Raw genomic sequence first — 16,357 nt, 5'->3', positions numbered from 1 at the left:
TTGAGTTCCATCACAAAAAATGATTATGTCATGCCTCTTGAAGTTTCTCAGTTCTTATGACATAAATACATACATATCCATCCTTATATACTCTCAGTAATGACTAAAACCCGGCTCAGTTGAAAAGTATTTGTCTTCTCCTTCTCAAAAGAAAAGTCAGTCTTGAAATGTTACATTCCTTTATTCCCCCAACAATACATAAATTTATCCAAAGTCATGTCACAACATAACCATTGCTGATGTAGACTGCTACCAGTTTACTTGGACTCTGGGTTATATCTAACTATTCTTGTAGTCCAAGATACAGTGGCAAAAAACATACTTTCAAAGGAAAAAAATTGCAAAAATGAAGACAAAAGAATTTGATAATATTGACTAGTGATGAAAGAATATCAAGTTGAAATACCTCAGGAGCAAAATCTCCAATATGTGTTTTTTCAACTTGTAGAGCTTGAGCAGATACAAAGAGGGGGAAATATGCATTTTCAACACCTAATTTCTTAATCTCTTTATCGAAGAAATCATGAATGGCTTCCCAGATGCTGTATGCCCATGGACGCAAGATGTAACAACCACTGACATCATAATATTCAATCAGTTCAGCTTTTGTAATCACCTATAATTGATTAATACAAAGATTTAGAATTAAAGTCAGATATGACAAAACAAAAAAAAAGGGAACATTTAAAAATAGATTTAACCCTTTAGCATTTAGATTATTCTCTCAAATGTAATGCCTTTTCATTCACATTGTTTTTAATTTATCATGCATTATTTTGTAGCTTCAAGATTTTGATGGTGTGACTGTATATTTTTAGAATGGCATTAAAGGGTAGGTGTAATAGGCTGGATCTGGCTGGTTAGAACATAAAACAGGTAGCATATTTGAGCCAGATAGGGTTGGTTTAAATGCTAAAGGGTTAATATAATTCATACCATTTATTGATATTAAAGAATTCATTTTTAACAACTGAACTTGAAGCAGATAAAACTATAAATAACAGCAAACATATATTGGGTTTATAAAGAGTCTTTGGACAGAAAAAGTTGAAGGTCACCTGTTCTACTATTGGACCAATGCAAACTTTTCCTCTGGGCATGAATCCCATGGGTAGCCTTTGACTTTTATTGATCTAAAAGGGTCTTTAACCCAATATTTACATGCTGTTATTTATAGCTTTATCTGCTTCAAGTTCCATGGTTAAAATCAAATAATTTCACATTCTCTTGAAGTTTTTAAAATTCTTATGACATGAACAATATTATCAATGTTACATTTGGAAGTTTTTACAATAACTTTCTATTAATATTTCTATCTTTGTATATTTATAATGAAAACCTTAATTTATTAACGTAAATCTAAGTTGTAAAAGGTCATCAGCAAACCTCTCAAAATTATTAAAAAACATTTTATTCTAGAATGCTCTAGGTATTTCAATTATATAAATGACATACCTGAGAATACCAATCAGAAAGTGATTCTTCTTTCTTGGCTTCAAGTCCAAGCCTAGAACGAACAAGAAACGAAAAAAAAAAAATGATGAAAAACTCATTGTCATTGTTTTAACATCCATTTTTCCATGCTGGCATGGGTCAAATGAGATTTGTGGAGGCAGATTTTCTATGGCAGGGTACTCTTCTTGTTGCCAACCCTCATTTGATTCTAAGCAAGATAATATTTCACTATGGCTTGGCAGAAAACTGGAAATGGAGGTCATCACTTACATGAAGGTGACACTTGTTTACAACTATCATATAATGTCAAAGCAAGAAGACTGTACTACATAAACATGCACACACATATTCTTATACTTGTTTCAGTCATTTTGACTGTAGCCATGCTGGAGCACTGCCTCAAAGGGTTTTATTCAAACAAATCAACCTCAGGACTTCTTTTTAAGCCTAGTACATAGTCTATCGGACTCTTTTACTGAACTGCTAGGTTACGGGGACATAAGCACTGGTTGTCAAGCAGTGGTGATGGTGGTGCGGGGAGGGGGGGGGAACAGACACAAAAGCACACACACATAAATATACAGAGTGTAATGAGTAAATTGTTGCCATTTTATATTTTTAATTTTGCGCATTGTGCGTTTTTGATTTTGATATACCCTCCAACCTTCATCAGGTGTCTTGGGGAAATTTCGAACCTGGGTTCTCATTCCTAACGATGTTACTATTATTATATTATTATTATTATTATTAATCAGGTCGCTGCCGTGAATCGAACTCGGAATCTTGGGGTTAGTAGCCCGCGCTCTTAACCACTATAACAATAACAACAAAAATGACGGTGATAAATTACCTGGTTATTTTCTTCATCTCTTTTCCAGAATGTTCTTCATTGTTTTTATTCACAGTGGCTTTCTCTTTTTTGGGGGCTGATTGTTTCTCTTTAGTTTCTTTGGGAGGTTTCCAATCTTGGCCACTCTTACTCTTGTAATCAGCTTTTAGTGAGAGCAAGATTTTGACTTCTGCATCAACCTGTTCCTGTTGGTTTCAAATACATTAGACAGACTTTCAATTTCTTACTACTATGGGTGCAGGTGTGGCTGTATGGCAAGAAGTGCGCTTTCTAAACACATGGTTCTGAGTTCAGCCCCATTTGTGGCACCTTGGGAAAGACTCGGGCTGACCAAAGCCTTGAGTGGATTTGGTAGATGATAACAGAAAGAAGCCCATTGTATATATACACATATATATCTATGTCTGTGTGTCTTTGTTTGTACCCCACCACTGCTTGACAACAGGTGTTGGTGTGTTTACATCCTTTTAACTGAGCAGGTCGACACAAGAGACTGATAGAATAAGTACCAGACTTGAAAACAAAAGTACTGGGGTTGATTCATTTGACTATATATTCCTCAAGGTGGTTGCCCCAGCATGGCCACAGTCAGATAACAGAAACAAGTAAAAGATAAAAGACATGAATTTTACTTTTCATTCCTCCTCTTCTTCATTAATGTCCCTTTTCCATACTGGCATAGGTTGGATGGTTCAACAAGAACCAATAAGCTAGAGGGCTATGTCATGCTCCAATACCTGATTTGGCATGGCTTCTACAGCTGGATGTCCTTCCTAATGCCAACCACTTTACAAAGTGGATTGGTGTTTTTTCATGACACCAGCACCAGTAAGATCAGCAGATGCTTGCAAGTCAAAATCCCACAACTAAGCGGGGTATAGAATTGAGGGATAAGAAAGTATGAACAATAAACCTTCTGGTTAATAATTCTTTTTAATTTTTGTACGAGATCAGCAATTTGAAGGGGATGGGTGAAGTCAATAGCATCAACCCCAGTGCTTAAGTGGTACCTATTTTATCAACCCTGAAAGGATGAAAGACAAAGATGACCATAGCAGAATTTGAACTTAGAACATAAGGATGTAAGAAAGGCCACTAAGCATTTCATCTGGCATGCTAACAATTCTGCCAGCTTAGAATTAATGTCTGGTTAATGACATCAATAATATACTAAAGATGTACCAATCAATAATACTCTCTCAATGCAAAAAGGAACTGTTACAACTTTTTAGTATTTAGTTCCAAATTTCTACATTCTGCATTCAGATTCTACCATTTCTTTCCTGCCTTCACAATGTTATAGCCACAGACTAGTGTTGATTCCACTTATGCTTACAACTTCATACCAAAGGTACTTTCCAAATGAAACTTGTTTTTGAAGTTAATGTTAGCAATTAACTGGCCTTTATACCATCATTCATCATTTAATGTCTGCTTTTCAAACTCACACGAGTTGGATGGTTTAATAGGAGATGGCCAGCTGGAGAGCTGTCTGAGCTCCATTTGTCTGCTTCGGCATGGTTTCTATGGCTGGATGCCCTTCCTAATGCCAACTAGTTTAAAGAGTGTACTGGGTGCTTTTATGTGACACCAACATGAGTGCTTTTTATGTGACACAAGTACCCACACACTGAGCCCACAAGGGAAGGACCTCTTGGCTGAGAGAAGGATGTAGAGGACATACCTGTATGTGTGGACAGCTACAATTTTACTTAGCTTGACTTGTCTTCTCAAGCACAGCAAACCATCATAATTCTCAGTCCCTTGTCATTTCTTCTGTGAGATCTCTCACAACTTTGTCCCACACCTTCTTAGATCTATCCCTTCCACAATTAGAGATCAGCATTTCTTTATACCCTTTATTGATAAAATAAATATCAGTAATCTCGTACCCTCTTGCAATTGAAAATTTTCTTTTAATTTGCAGTTTTACATCTACAGCTGGATGCCCTTCCTAATGCCAATTACTCCAAGAGTGTAAAGGGTGCTTTTTACGTTCCACCAGCACAGGGACCAGTAGGGTGGCACTGGCATCAGCCACACTCGAATGGTGCTTACTATGTGCCACTGGCATGGGTGCCAGTCAGGTGGTACTGGCATTAGCCATGACAATGATTTCACTTGACTCAACAGGTCTTCTCAAGCACAGCATATTGCCCGACAATTGATGGGTACTCTTAAATGGGCCAGTTATGCGACACTGGCATAGGCCATGGCTACGATCTCATTTGGCTTGCCAGGTCTTCTCAAGTACAGCACATCTCTTGGTCACTTGTCATTGCCTTTGTGAGGCCCAATGTTTGCAAGTCGTGCTTCACCATCTCACTGTTAGGGTGTGACACTTCTTCACACAGCAGTCCTCATCCATACGTAACACATGGCCATACTAGCGCAGTCGTCTTTCTTGCACACCACATCTGATGCTTCTTATGTCGTTCACTCTATAAAATTCATCACTGCATAACTGAATGAAAACTGTTTCAAGTGCTATTCCAATAGGCTTCCAAATCTTTCATTGACCATTTGTAGACTTTATATATAATACTCAAATGGAGCTGATCAAGACTACTCATTATTATTGTTTATTTTCCTACTCTCATGGGTCAGACAGAATTTGTCGAGGCAGATTTTCTATGACAAGATGCTTTTTATGTCACCAACCCTCACTGTTTTCAAGTAAGGTAATATTCCCCCACGACCAAATATGTTTCACAGAAATTTGAAAATGAAGGACACTGCTTGTATGACAGTGACACTTGTTTACAACAATCATATCATGTCATGACATAGATACATGACTCTCTCCCTCACTTTTACACAGGATACTCACATCAATGGCAGAATATAAAAGGGAGAATAAGTTGCCGCTTCTGTCCATAGACTGCAGTGGTACCTAGGACAAGTACACAACCCCTTAACCTCCCATGCCAGAGATATGGTGAAGACAACTGTAGCAGGACATTGGATAATTGACAAGGTGGCTTGAAGGTTATTGTGACCAAGTGGATGATTGGTACTACCAGACAACGGTTGGGTGTCAACTAGCAAGTGAGCTGCTACTGCAAGACACCCTCAGCAACCATGCTCATTGCACTCTTGTATACTATTTCATACTTGGTGTGGAGGTACAGAGAGGCAAACTGGTGGAGGATAATGCCAACTGCTTTACTCATCATTCAAAGGCATTCTGTCCCTGAACAGAACAGTCAAAGTTGACCTATGGCAGATAACTGACAGATGCATACATATATGTATGCACACACACATACAACAGGCTTTTTTCAGTTTCTTATTTCTTTGCTGCCCACAAGGGGCTACACACACAGAGTGTAACTGGTACTTATTTAATTGACCCCGAAAGGATGAAAGGCAAAGTTGACCTCGGCGGAATTTGAACTCAGAATGTAACGGCAGACAAAATATTGCTAAGCATTTTGCCTGGCATGCTAACGTTTCTGCCAGCTCGCTGCCTTTTTTCAGTTCCTACCTACCGAATCCACTCACAATGCTTTGGTTGGCTTGGGGTTATAGCAGAAGACGTTTGCCCAAGGTGCTATGTAATGGGACTGAACCTGGAGCCATATGGTTGGGAATCAAACTTCTTAACAACACAGCCACACAGTTAATATTTTGGTGAAGTCTATGAAAAAAAGGGATACGAACATATATAATGCAGGAAAATAAAGTACTTTGTTAGTTTCCTTCATCAACTGAATTACTGTAGGAATACAGGTTAAGAAATACCAAGATACCTTTGGTGCTTTATCAGCTTTAAGTTGTCTCACTTTATTCCCCTGTTCTGTAATCTTTTGATTTATTTCAGCAATGGCTGGATCAGTAATGGTAGCAGCAGGTTTGTCTTTATCACCATTTACAGGTGATACTTCAGCTTTCCATTCAGTTCCGGTCAGAGTTTTATATTCAGCTTTCAAAGATAATAATATATTTACTTGAGCGGTTATTTCTTCCTGAAAGGGAAAAAGAAGAATGAGAAATGATATCTTTTAACAGCAAAAAGAACAAAGAAACCCTAAAACAGTTTATTGACATTCTTTTTATTTCATGAAGTATAGGGATTAATAAGACTACAGATTAACCCAATAGCATTGTATTCCTGGTATGGAGGAAATAGCCTAAATATAATCTCTACTAGATTCCTATTAAAGTGGTAATGAACAACACAGAAAAAGGAGATAAAATACTAAAAATAGACAACCTATTACATTGCAGCTTTGTAGTCAAGTGAGTTTATGACTCAATGTTAATTACGTCCCCTGTGGCTGTTGTTTACTTTTGTTTTTAGTCACAAAAAAAACAGATTTTTGTGATGAAATGAGCCTGTGATGAATCCAGTACTTTGTTTGGTATATGAACATGGCCTAGACATTTTACAGTTGAGGATATTATAGATAATATTTATTCTTCGAAGAGTTTACCCGTACGCAGACATTGAGAGTGATTCGGACAATGAAACTGGTGAAAGTGATGAGGAAAGTAGTGATGCAGGTGAACAAATACAGTAGTTGAGAGAGAGGCTTATTATTATTCTTTTGAATTTTTTTTTTGTGATTCTGTCCATTAGTTTACCTGCAATTATTACTCTTGAGCTGTGTATACAAATACTTACTTTTTGCGCAGGAGCCCTGGTGGAGGGTAAAATTAGACACAGGGACCCAGGTCCGAGAGGGTTAAATTAAAATTATTAAGTATTAGGCAGAAGACATATTTTTCCCAGAGAGGCTGCTAATATTACAGGTAACTTTTGATCAAATACTTTTTGATATCCTATGTTAGTTCTCACTAAAGCACATTACCTATCCTACTATTCTTTTGTTAAATAAACCAATTTAAGTTGCATTCTTTAGAAATATAATGGAAAACTTTCTACTGATTTAATTAAAATTTCATGAGTAACAACTTCACTTTTACCAAGATTGCATAGAACAGTTATGTAGATTAACTTTCCATATTTACCCTTTAGCATTCAGATTACTCTGTTGTAAGCAATGCTTATTTATTCACATTGTTTTGAATTAACCACGTATTATCTCATAACTTTGAGATTTCAATGATGTGATTGTTTATTTTTAGAATGACATTGTTAGATAGGTGTGAGAGGTCAGATCTGGTTAGTTTGAACATAGAACAGGTAGACTATTTGGGCTTGATATGGCCAGTGTAAGTGTTAAAGGGTTAATTTACTTCAGAAGACAATCACTGACAGACATCCCAACAGACCCAGGGCAAATGAAAACCTAAAATCTTTAGCTGCTCATCCAAGAGAAGGTAAATTCCATGCAAATCCTATATCCTGAAAACTACTGGGCTTGTGACACTTCTTTACACCAGACCAATACAAACAAGAAAGGAACTGGTTCTGCAAAAACCATGCCCATTAGAATAACAAATCCCTGCTGTCTTTTGGGGTAATTTATTGAGCATTAAAAAAAAAAAAAGGCCAAGGGAGTAAACTTGTACAGAAAATAAGGCAGGTATCCATAGTTATACTTAACCAAAATCTGAATCTCCTATAGTTCCATGGACTTGTCTTTCCTGCATGGCGTATCCATGAGTGGAGAGGTGGTAAGTATACTAGGGATTAAGGATTTGCTCCTGGAAACAACCCAGGCACAAGTTATTGTCTCTACAATTTTGTCAACCAATGATGAAAAAGGCCAACCACTTAATTTATCCATTCACAAATAACTTTATCTGAACTGATACAAAGTAAGCTCATCTAAAGTTTGTGTTTTTCATTTACTAACCATGATAAATTCACAGCATTCTTAATTATAATTAATTACACCATTAATGTTTGATTTAAGATATTTTAATATTTCTGTTAATAAACATCTTCATTTAACTCTTTAATATAATCATGTGGTAACAGATTACATATCTTCGCTGGTATTAGCAATAGTTCTGAAAGTTTCATCATAAACATCATTTAATGTCTGTTTTCCATGCTGGCATGAGTTAGACCAGCATTTCTCAACTGGGAGCCTGCAGATCCCTAAGGCTCTGCGAGAAAGAGTGAGACAAGCTAATGCTAATTTCATGATCATAATATTACTATACATGTGCAACATATTATTGGTTATTGTAATAGAGACATCCTATCTAACCTAATATGTTATCAAAAAAATATAACCATATATATATAATGTAAGCACACCAGCATTGGCTTTCAAGCGATATTGGGGGAACACAGATATACAAACATATATATAGATATATATATACGACGGTTTCCGTTTATAAAATTTACTTACAAGGCTTTGGTCAGCCTGAGGCTATAGTAGAAGATACTTGCCCAAGGTGCCACACAGTGGGACTGAACCTGGAACCTGCAGCTATATATAGTATATAATTTTTTTGTACAAGGGTTCCTTGAGACACCTATTTATTTTAAGGGTTACGCAAGGGTAAAAAGGTTGAGAAACACTGGGTTGGACAGTGTGATAGGAGCTGATGAACCACAGGACTGCTCCAAGTTCCAATGTTTATTTCGGCATGGATTCTGTGGCTGGACGCCCTTCCTAACAACAATCACTTCACTTTCTATGTGGTACCAGTACTAATGAGATCAAGAAATAACTTGCAAAGCAAGAGCTCTTAACTGAGTGCGTGTGGGAGGGAGGGGGTAGTATTGGAGGAGGTGGCTTTATGCCGGGGGATAAGTCAGATAGAGGGACAGAAATAGGTGTCTTGTTCGAAAGGAGATGGCAAGTCCCTGGAAATCATAATTATCAGGTCTCACAAAATTTTATGAAGAAATTAACATCACTCAAAAGAAAAAAACAAATTTAGTATGTAGCACTCCATAATTTAAACAGTGAACATTAAAATTGAAATCTTGAAATTATGAGATGATGCATGATTAATTCAAAACAATCTTCACTATTATCATTTAATGTCTGTTTTCCATGTTGGACAGTTTGACCAGAGCTGGTAAGGCCAGGGGCTGCACCAGGTTCCATTGTCTGTTCTGGTATGGTTTCTATGGCTGGATGCCCTTCCTAATGCCAAGCACTCTACAGAGTGTACTGGATACTTTTTATGTGGCACCAGCACAATGCAAATAAATAAACCTTACATTCGACAGAGTAATGTGAATGCTAAAGGGTTAAGTTTCATTTATTTTCAAAATTCAACAAAAGATAACTTAGAATCATAAAGCACAAACCTTTGGTGCTTTACAAGACTTCAACTGGCGAACTTTATTTCCTTGATCTTGGATACGTTTATTTAAGTCTGATGCATTTTGATTAGAAACGGGATGAGATGATGGTTGTGCAGCATCACCTTTTCCTTCAAAGGATTTTGTACATCCTGGTTTCCAATCAAACCCACTCACAGCCTTAAACTGACTCTTATAACCTAAGAGAATTTTCACAGCTGCATCAATTTCAGGCTGGAAATATATAAATAAAAGATGAAATTAATTATATTAACTATATGATGGTGCCTCACACAGTGGTAGGAATTAGTAGGGCTGTACAAGCTATGCACAAAGATGCAGTAAAGTGAAAGTTGGCAACAATTTCAGTGACAAATTTAGTGTTAAACAGTCTTGCAGGTTCAAAGGGTTAAATAGTGCAATCAAACTCTTTGTTTTACGTTGTTGTTAATATCTTAAAAGGTCATTTGCCAAGGTCAACTACTTATTGTGAAACAGCAGAAATGTAAAGATAGTTGTCAACTCAGTAATATTTAAGTAATTTCCTTTTGGTAATAAACTTATAAATAATTGTCTTAAAATATTATCAACAACATCATCATTTAACATGTACTTTTCCATGTTTGCTTGCATCAGACAGAATTTGTTGGGGCAGATTTTCTATGGCTGTTCAGTTTCCAAGCAAGGTAACATTTTTCCATGGCCTGACATGTTTTTCAGGGAAGACTGGAAATGAACATCACTTGCATGATGATGATGATTATGCTCATAGATATATTTTGGCCAGCTTGTTTCAGTTTATGTCTAGCAAATCAACTCACAAGGCTTTAGTCAGTCAGGGGCTATAGAAGAAGACTCTTGTCTGAAGTGCTGTGGGGTGGATTGAACCTAAGACCATAGGTTCAATCTGAGTTCAAATTTGGTTGGACTGAAATTATAGTAGAAGCCATTTTCCCAAAATGCCACACAGTGCGATTGAACCCAAAACCACATGGTTGAAAAACTGACTTCGGTAAGACTTGAACTCAAAGTGCAGTAAGCCAGAACTACAGTGTGTTCTCTCCAATGCTCTAATCATCATCATCATTTAATTTTCCATGCTGGCATGGGTTGGATTGTTTGACTAGAGCTGGCAAGCCAGAGGGCTGCACCAGGCTCCAGGTTGTCTGTTTTGGCATGCTTTCTATGGCTGGATGCCTTTCCTAATGCCAACTACTTAACAGAATGTACTTGGTGCTTTTTACATGGCATCATGCTCTAAATAATTCTGTCAAATCACTGCTGTCAAAGGAAAATGAGCAAAGACAAAATCAACCAAACAAAATCATCAAATGGAAAGATCTGATATAAAACTATTTTGTGTCACTCCATAACATCATTCCATTGTAAAAGAGATTTTGAACAAATGGTAAACAAATTGATAGCATCAACATGGGACATACCTTGGCAGTTTTATTTTCTTTAAGTTTACGAACAATAGCACCTTGTTGTTGGATTTGAGTATCCACATCCAATGCTTCTTTAGAAAACACTTGGGGGAATTCTTCTTGTGGAGATTTTTCAGCCGATTTTCCTTTCTTACTTTGTGCTTTCTGAAGGAATAAAAAAGTATTTCAAGTAAAAAAAAAACAAAAAAAACCTTCTCTGGAGATGATTACATATGCCATGATTCTGTTGTGTAAATCATTTCTAACATGAAGTAAATTCTGGTAAATAGCTGCTGTAGTTTGACCAACTGGTAACATTTACTTTCAGTAATATTGAACTTTACTGTAAAGAGTTCTAAAATTCATAGGGTTGGTTACTTGCTTTCCATGACATATAAACGACCGGGATCATAACATACCACTCTGAACAGGATGCCAGTTCATTGCAGGGTCATTCATTTATCACAGAGTGAACTGGAGCAATATGAAATAAAGTGTTTTGCTCAAGAATACAATACACTGCATGGTCAAGGAATTGAGACCATAATTTTGCAATCACAAGTGCAATACCCTAACCACTAGGCCATGCACCTTTTATATGGCTGAGAGAAAATAAATGAGAATATCCTATACATTGCAAATGTGGTGGGGTCTAATATGTGTATAATATATAATATTGAAAACATATGACCAACATTATCCAAACAATTAGTTGATAAAAATTCCCATTTGGGAACATGCAAAAATGTAAAGAAAACAAATGAGATAACTCCAGTAATATCAGCCAACTGAAATGTTAGGATACTATAGACAATGCAGATTTGAGTGGATCTGGTCTTTAAAGTCAACTGGTGAAGGCAATGGGTATGTTTTTACCCAATGAGATTTGCATACCAAACTCTACTCTCTTCAGCTGGCAACACTAACAGTGATGAACATATACATAAAGAAATAGAGGAAGAATAAAGTGATGCTGATTTGTTATGTCTTTTTTTTCTTGAGCTTAAGGATTCATAAGGTAAGCGACCTGTTCACCTTGGTGACAAAAATTACAACATCGCCCTGAATAGGACACTGGTCTGTTGAAAGGTAAAAGGCCAGCAATTGTGAGGGGAGAGGAAAAGTCAATTATGTTGATCCCAGTACTTGACTGGTACTTAATTTATTGACCTCAAAGGGATGAAAAGCAAAACAGACTTTTGGTGGATTTGAACTCAAAGCAAAGAGCTAGAACATACATTGCTAAGTTTTTTGTTTGACATGCTAATGATTCTGTCAACCTGTTGCTGATTTTTGTTGGTACTAAAATCTATTCCAAGCCAATTCTATGTAGTCTTGGCCATTTTATTCATCTGTTGTCCTTAGTGTATTTCATATGCATGGATTTGTGACTAGGTTTATTTGGCTCACGATTGTAAGGTTCTGAGTTTGATATCTGATCACACATCGTGTCCTTGAGCAAGATGCTTTATTCCACATTGTTCCAGTGCACTCAGCTGTCAAAAATGAGTAGTACCCGTAATTCAAAGGGACAGTCTAGTCATATTCTGTGTCATGCTGAATCTCCCTGAGAACTATGCTAAGGCCATGTGTGTGTGTGGAGTGCTCAGCCACTTTCATGTTAATTTCATGAACGGATCACTGTTCCACTGATCGGATCAACTGGAACCCTGATTGTCATAATTGACAGGGTGCCAGTTTATTAAGACTTTACACAACATGTTCCTCTTAGTCTAACATCTAAAGTTATAGACAACGCCTGTTAATATAACTTGTAGTGCACTAAGCTAATGGGCAGATCTCTATGAAATTCTGTGATCTGTTGATATAAAAGTTAATCTGTAAATAAAAAATCTATGAAATAGTTATAATCAAAAAACTAACTGAGTAATATTTTCAACCCGAGCAACACTTCTGACAATTCTATATCACAGAAGAGATTTAAGCAGGCCAAATCTATATTCTATTGATCTTTCCTATAAAAGTTGCTCAGCAGTTTTTACAACCCTTTCAAGTAAGAAACATACTGTAGATAACAATCATTTATGAGAAGACTTACTTCTTTAGCACTGATTTCTTGATGAGGCTGTTGTTGTTTATCGCACACTCCAGATTTTGACTTCTCTTTCTGATGACCATCAGGTATATAGAAAAGGACACATGGACTTTCTAAGCCAGAGAAACGACTTCAATAGAAATAGAAACAGATGGAAAAATATTAAAAGTAATTAAAATAGTGTGACAATAGTTTGGGCTTTCAGTATGTGTACACACACACACACACACATACATGTAATTGTATTGCTTACTTGGAAATTGTCTCAGAGAATATTTTACAATAATTTATTAAAAGTGAGTAAATAGAAGTTATATTCTTTAAGTGATTCTTGATCTGTCTATTTATTCAATTTTATCTTTTACTTGTTTCAGTTATTTGACTATGGCCATGCTGGGGCACGGCCTTGAAAGGTTTTTTTAGCCAAACAAATTGACCCCCAGGACTTATTTTTTTAAAGCCTAGGTACTTCGTTTATTGGTCGCTTTTGCCAAACTACTATTACAAGAACAAAAAATAAAAACACTGACACAAAGACAAACACGCATAGCTATATATATATATATATATACATACTAGCAGAGCAACCCGGCGTTGCCCAAGAATGAAATTGTTGCTTATATACTGGAAGGAAAAAATCAAAATATGCTGTATAGAAATCTGAGGACATTCTGTAGATGGACTCTCAGATGAATGATGACGGCACCTCTCATGAATTGGAAAATTGAAGATGCGCCAAAAAGCCTCATTGGTACTTGGAAACTTTTACGAAAATTAAAATGTGGCTTAAATGAAAAAAATGATTTACGTGAATATCCTCACAAGAATAATTGAAATAAATTGCGATTGTGGAACCCCTCACGCACGCACGAAAGCACACGCGCACGCACACACACAGAGTATCACACATCAGATGAAATGGAAGTGTGTGTGTGACAGAGAGAGAGAGAGAGAGGTTTGTTGTCATGTATACGTACATGCATACATCTTTGTGTGTGTGTGTGCGTGTGTATGAGAGAGAGAGAGAGAGAGAGAGAGAGTAAATCTATACTATATATAAAACAGAGATGTGTGTGTAATTGACTTCACCAAATGCTTCCATACTTGTGATGCGTGAATAATTTGACCTCGGATAAATGTTAGGCTCTTCATTTGATTTTTTTTATCTCTAATTAAAAATAAATAATATTGCTTTATATTTAAGATTCACTTCTTTAAAAAGGTTCCTCAATGTCAACTTCCGGTATTGACGTAACAACGGCAAAAAGCTTCACTCTCTATTTTGTGTGTGAGTGTGTATGAGAGAGAGAGAGAGTAAATACTACATACACACCGCTCTCTCACTCTGTCTCACACACATACACACCTCTTGACTCACTCACACTCTGTCTCTTACAAATACACACATACATAAATGTATACAAACATATTTACAAAGACACACGTGTGTATGCGCGCACGTGCATGTTTGTAAGAGACAGAGTGCGAGTGAGTCAAGAGCTGTGTTGTCATATGCATACATCCAAAGATGTATGTATATTTATGCATGTACGTATACATGACAACAAATCTCTCTCTCTCACTCACACTCTGTCTCTTACAAACACACATACATAAATGTATACAAACATATTTACATAGACTCACGTGTGTATGCGCGGGGGGGGGGTTCCACAATCGCCATTTATTTCAATTACTCTTGTGAGGATATTCACGTTAATCATTTTTTTCATTTAATCCCCATTTTAATTTTCGTAAAAGTTTCCAAGTACCAATGAGGCTTTTTGGCACATCTTCAATTTTCCCCATTCATGAGAGGCGCCCAGCCATCATTCATCTGAGAGTCCATCTACAGAATGTCCTCTCAAATTTCTACACAGCATATTTTGCCTTTTTTTCTTCAAGTATATAAGCAACAATTTCATTCCCGAGCAACGCCGGGTGCCTCTGCTAGTACTACATACACACCGCTCTCTCACTGTCACACACACATACATCCAAAAATGATGGATGCATATGACAACAGAGAGAATATATGAGATGAACATGGAACGCCCAAAAATCGTATAAATAAAAGCACTTTAAAAACTATCTTGTACGGAATATTGAAATTTATGAACTTCGTAAATATGTATTTCAGTAATTGATCGTAGTAGAGAGTGAGAGACGTCGCCGTTTTTTCACGTCCGTACCGGAAGTTGTCATTGAGAAACCTTTTTAAAGAAGTGAATCTTAAATATAAAGCAATATTATTTATTTTTAATTAGAGATAAAAAAAATCAAATGAAGAGCCTAAGATTTATCCGAGGTCAAATTATTTATGTATCACAAGTATGGAAGTAAATAGTGAAGCCGTTTTCATGTGAAAAGCGATTACACACACACCTCTGTTTTATATATAGTACAGATATATATATATATATATATATTTACACAAACAACAGGCTTCTTTCAGTTTCTGTCTACCAAATCCACTCTTAAGGCTTTGGTTGGCCTGAGGCTATAGAAGACACTTGCTCAAGGTATCATGCAGTAGAACTGAACCCTGAACCATGTGGTTAGGAAGCAAGCTTCTTAACACACAACTATGCCTGCACCTATGTTGATAGTGTATTTTTCTTAAAAGCTTTATAATGAAACATACAGATCAAAGAGATAAAAAAGTTATTCTATCTACAAATCAATACAAACTTATGCAAAAAAACTGTATGATTTAATGGTTAATGGAAATGATAAAACAACAACAGTTTAAATGTTAACGAAAATATTTCAAGACGAACCTCAGAGGTTCATAAGGTTGGTCACAAATGAAAAATCCTTTCCGTTGAATTTGGATAATGTCTCCTTTCTTTAAAGTTGCTAAAGCGGCATCTCCCAATAGAAGTTCTTCTTTCTAAAGAGAATGACAAAGAAAAATTCATAAGAATTATTTAATATTTAATTGGAATGGAATAACACTGTTCTATAACTGCAAGAGATACGCAGTCTAACAAGAATAGCAGATGTTATAGAGAAGCTATGAGGGAGATATACTTAGTCCATTTGTTTGCCAGCCAAAGAAGAGAGACATAAAATATCTCTCCTTAATAAAGTGTCTATTCTTTATGTGTTAATCAGAAAGTAAACCAGTGGCCATACCAAGCTGTCAAAAGAGGAACCAGCAGTAGATCCATAGCCAAGAAACTGGAGTCTCAATAGTTTAGTCCACCTAACTGTAAGCAGTAACTACAGGATGGCTTGGCAACAGTATTATGGAACTGACAAGCATTTTTGCTATCTTTTATATGTTTCAATCATTAGAATGCAGCCATGCTTGGGCACCGCCTTGAAGAATTTTTAGTCAAATGAATTGATCCCAGCACTTTTTTTACTTTTAAGCCTGGTGCTTA

At 36.4% G+C, this 16,357-nt stretch overlaps 1 protein-coding gene across 2 annotated transcripts in view; it reads right to left on the bottom strand.

Annotated features, from left to right (window-relative positions):
• The window catches only part of LOC106868415 (bifunctional glutamate/proline--tRNA ligase), a 63,539-nt gene that overhangs the window by 12,597 nt on the left and 34,585 nt on the right, over positions 1–16,357 (bottom strand). For both annotated transcript variants that reach the window (XM_089360130.1, XM_052971851.2), the window contains 8 exons: positions 15,749–15,861; positions 12,972–13,098; positions 10,928–11,077; positions 9,492–9,719; positions 6,058–6,273; positions 2,306–2,490; positions 1,456–1,507; positions 407–616 (listed from right to left, as the gene is read on the bottom strand). In XM_089360130.1, coding sequence (XP_089216256.1) covers positions 407–616; positions 1,456–1,507; positions 2,306–2,490; positions 6,058–6,273; positions 9,492–9,719; positions 10,928–11,077; positions 12,972–13,098; positions 15,749–15,861 — 1,281 coding nt within the window. The remainder of the gene's footprint in view (positions 1–406; positions 617–1,455; positions 1,508–2,305; positions 2,491–6,057; positions 6,274–9,491; positions 9,720–10,927; positions 11,078–12,971; positions 13,099–15,748; positions 15,862–16,357) is intronic.

This window comes from Octopus bimaculoides, chromosome 11 (genome assembly GCF_046866305.1).
Source record: "Octopus bimaculoides isolate indiv1 chromosome 11, ASM4686630v1, whole genome shotgun sequence".
Lineage (NCBI taxonomy): Eukaryota > Metazoa > Mollusca > Cephalopoda > Octopoda > Octopodidae > Octopus > Octopus bimaculoides.
Note: the sequence above shows the minus strand (reverse complement) of the source record. Positions and strands in the feature narration are given on the sequence as shown.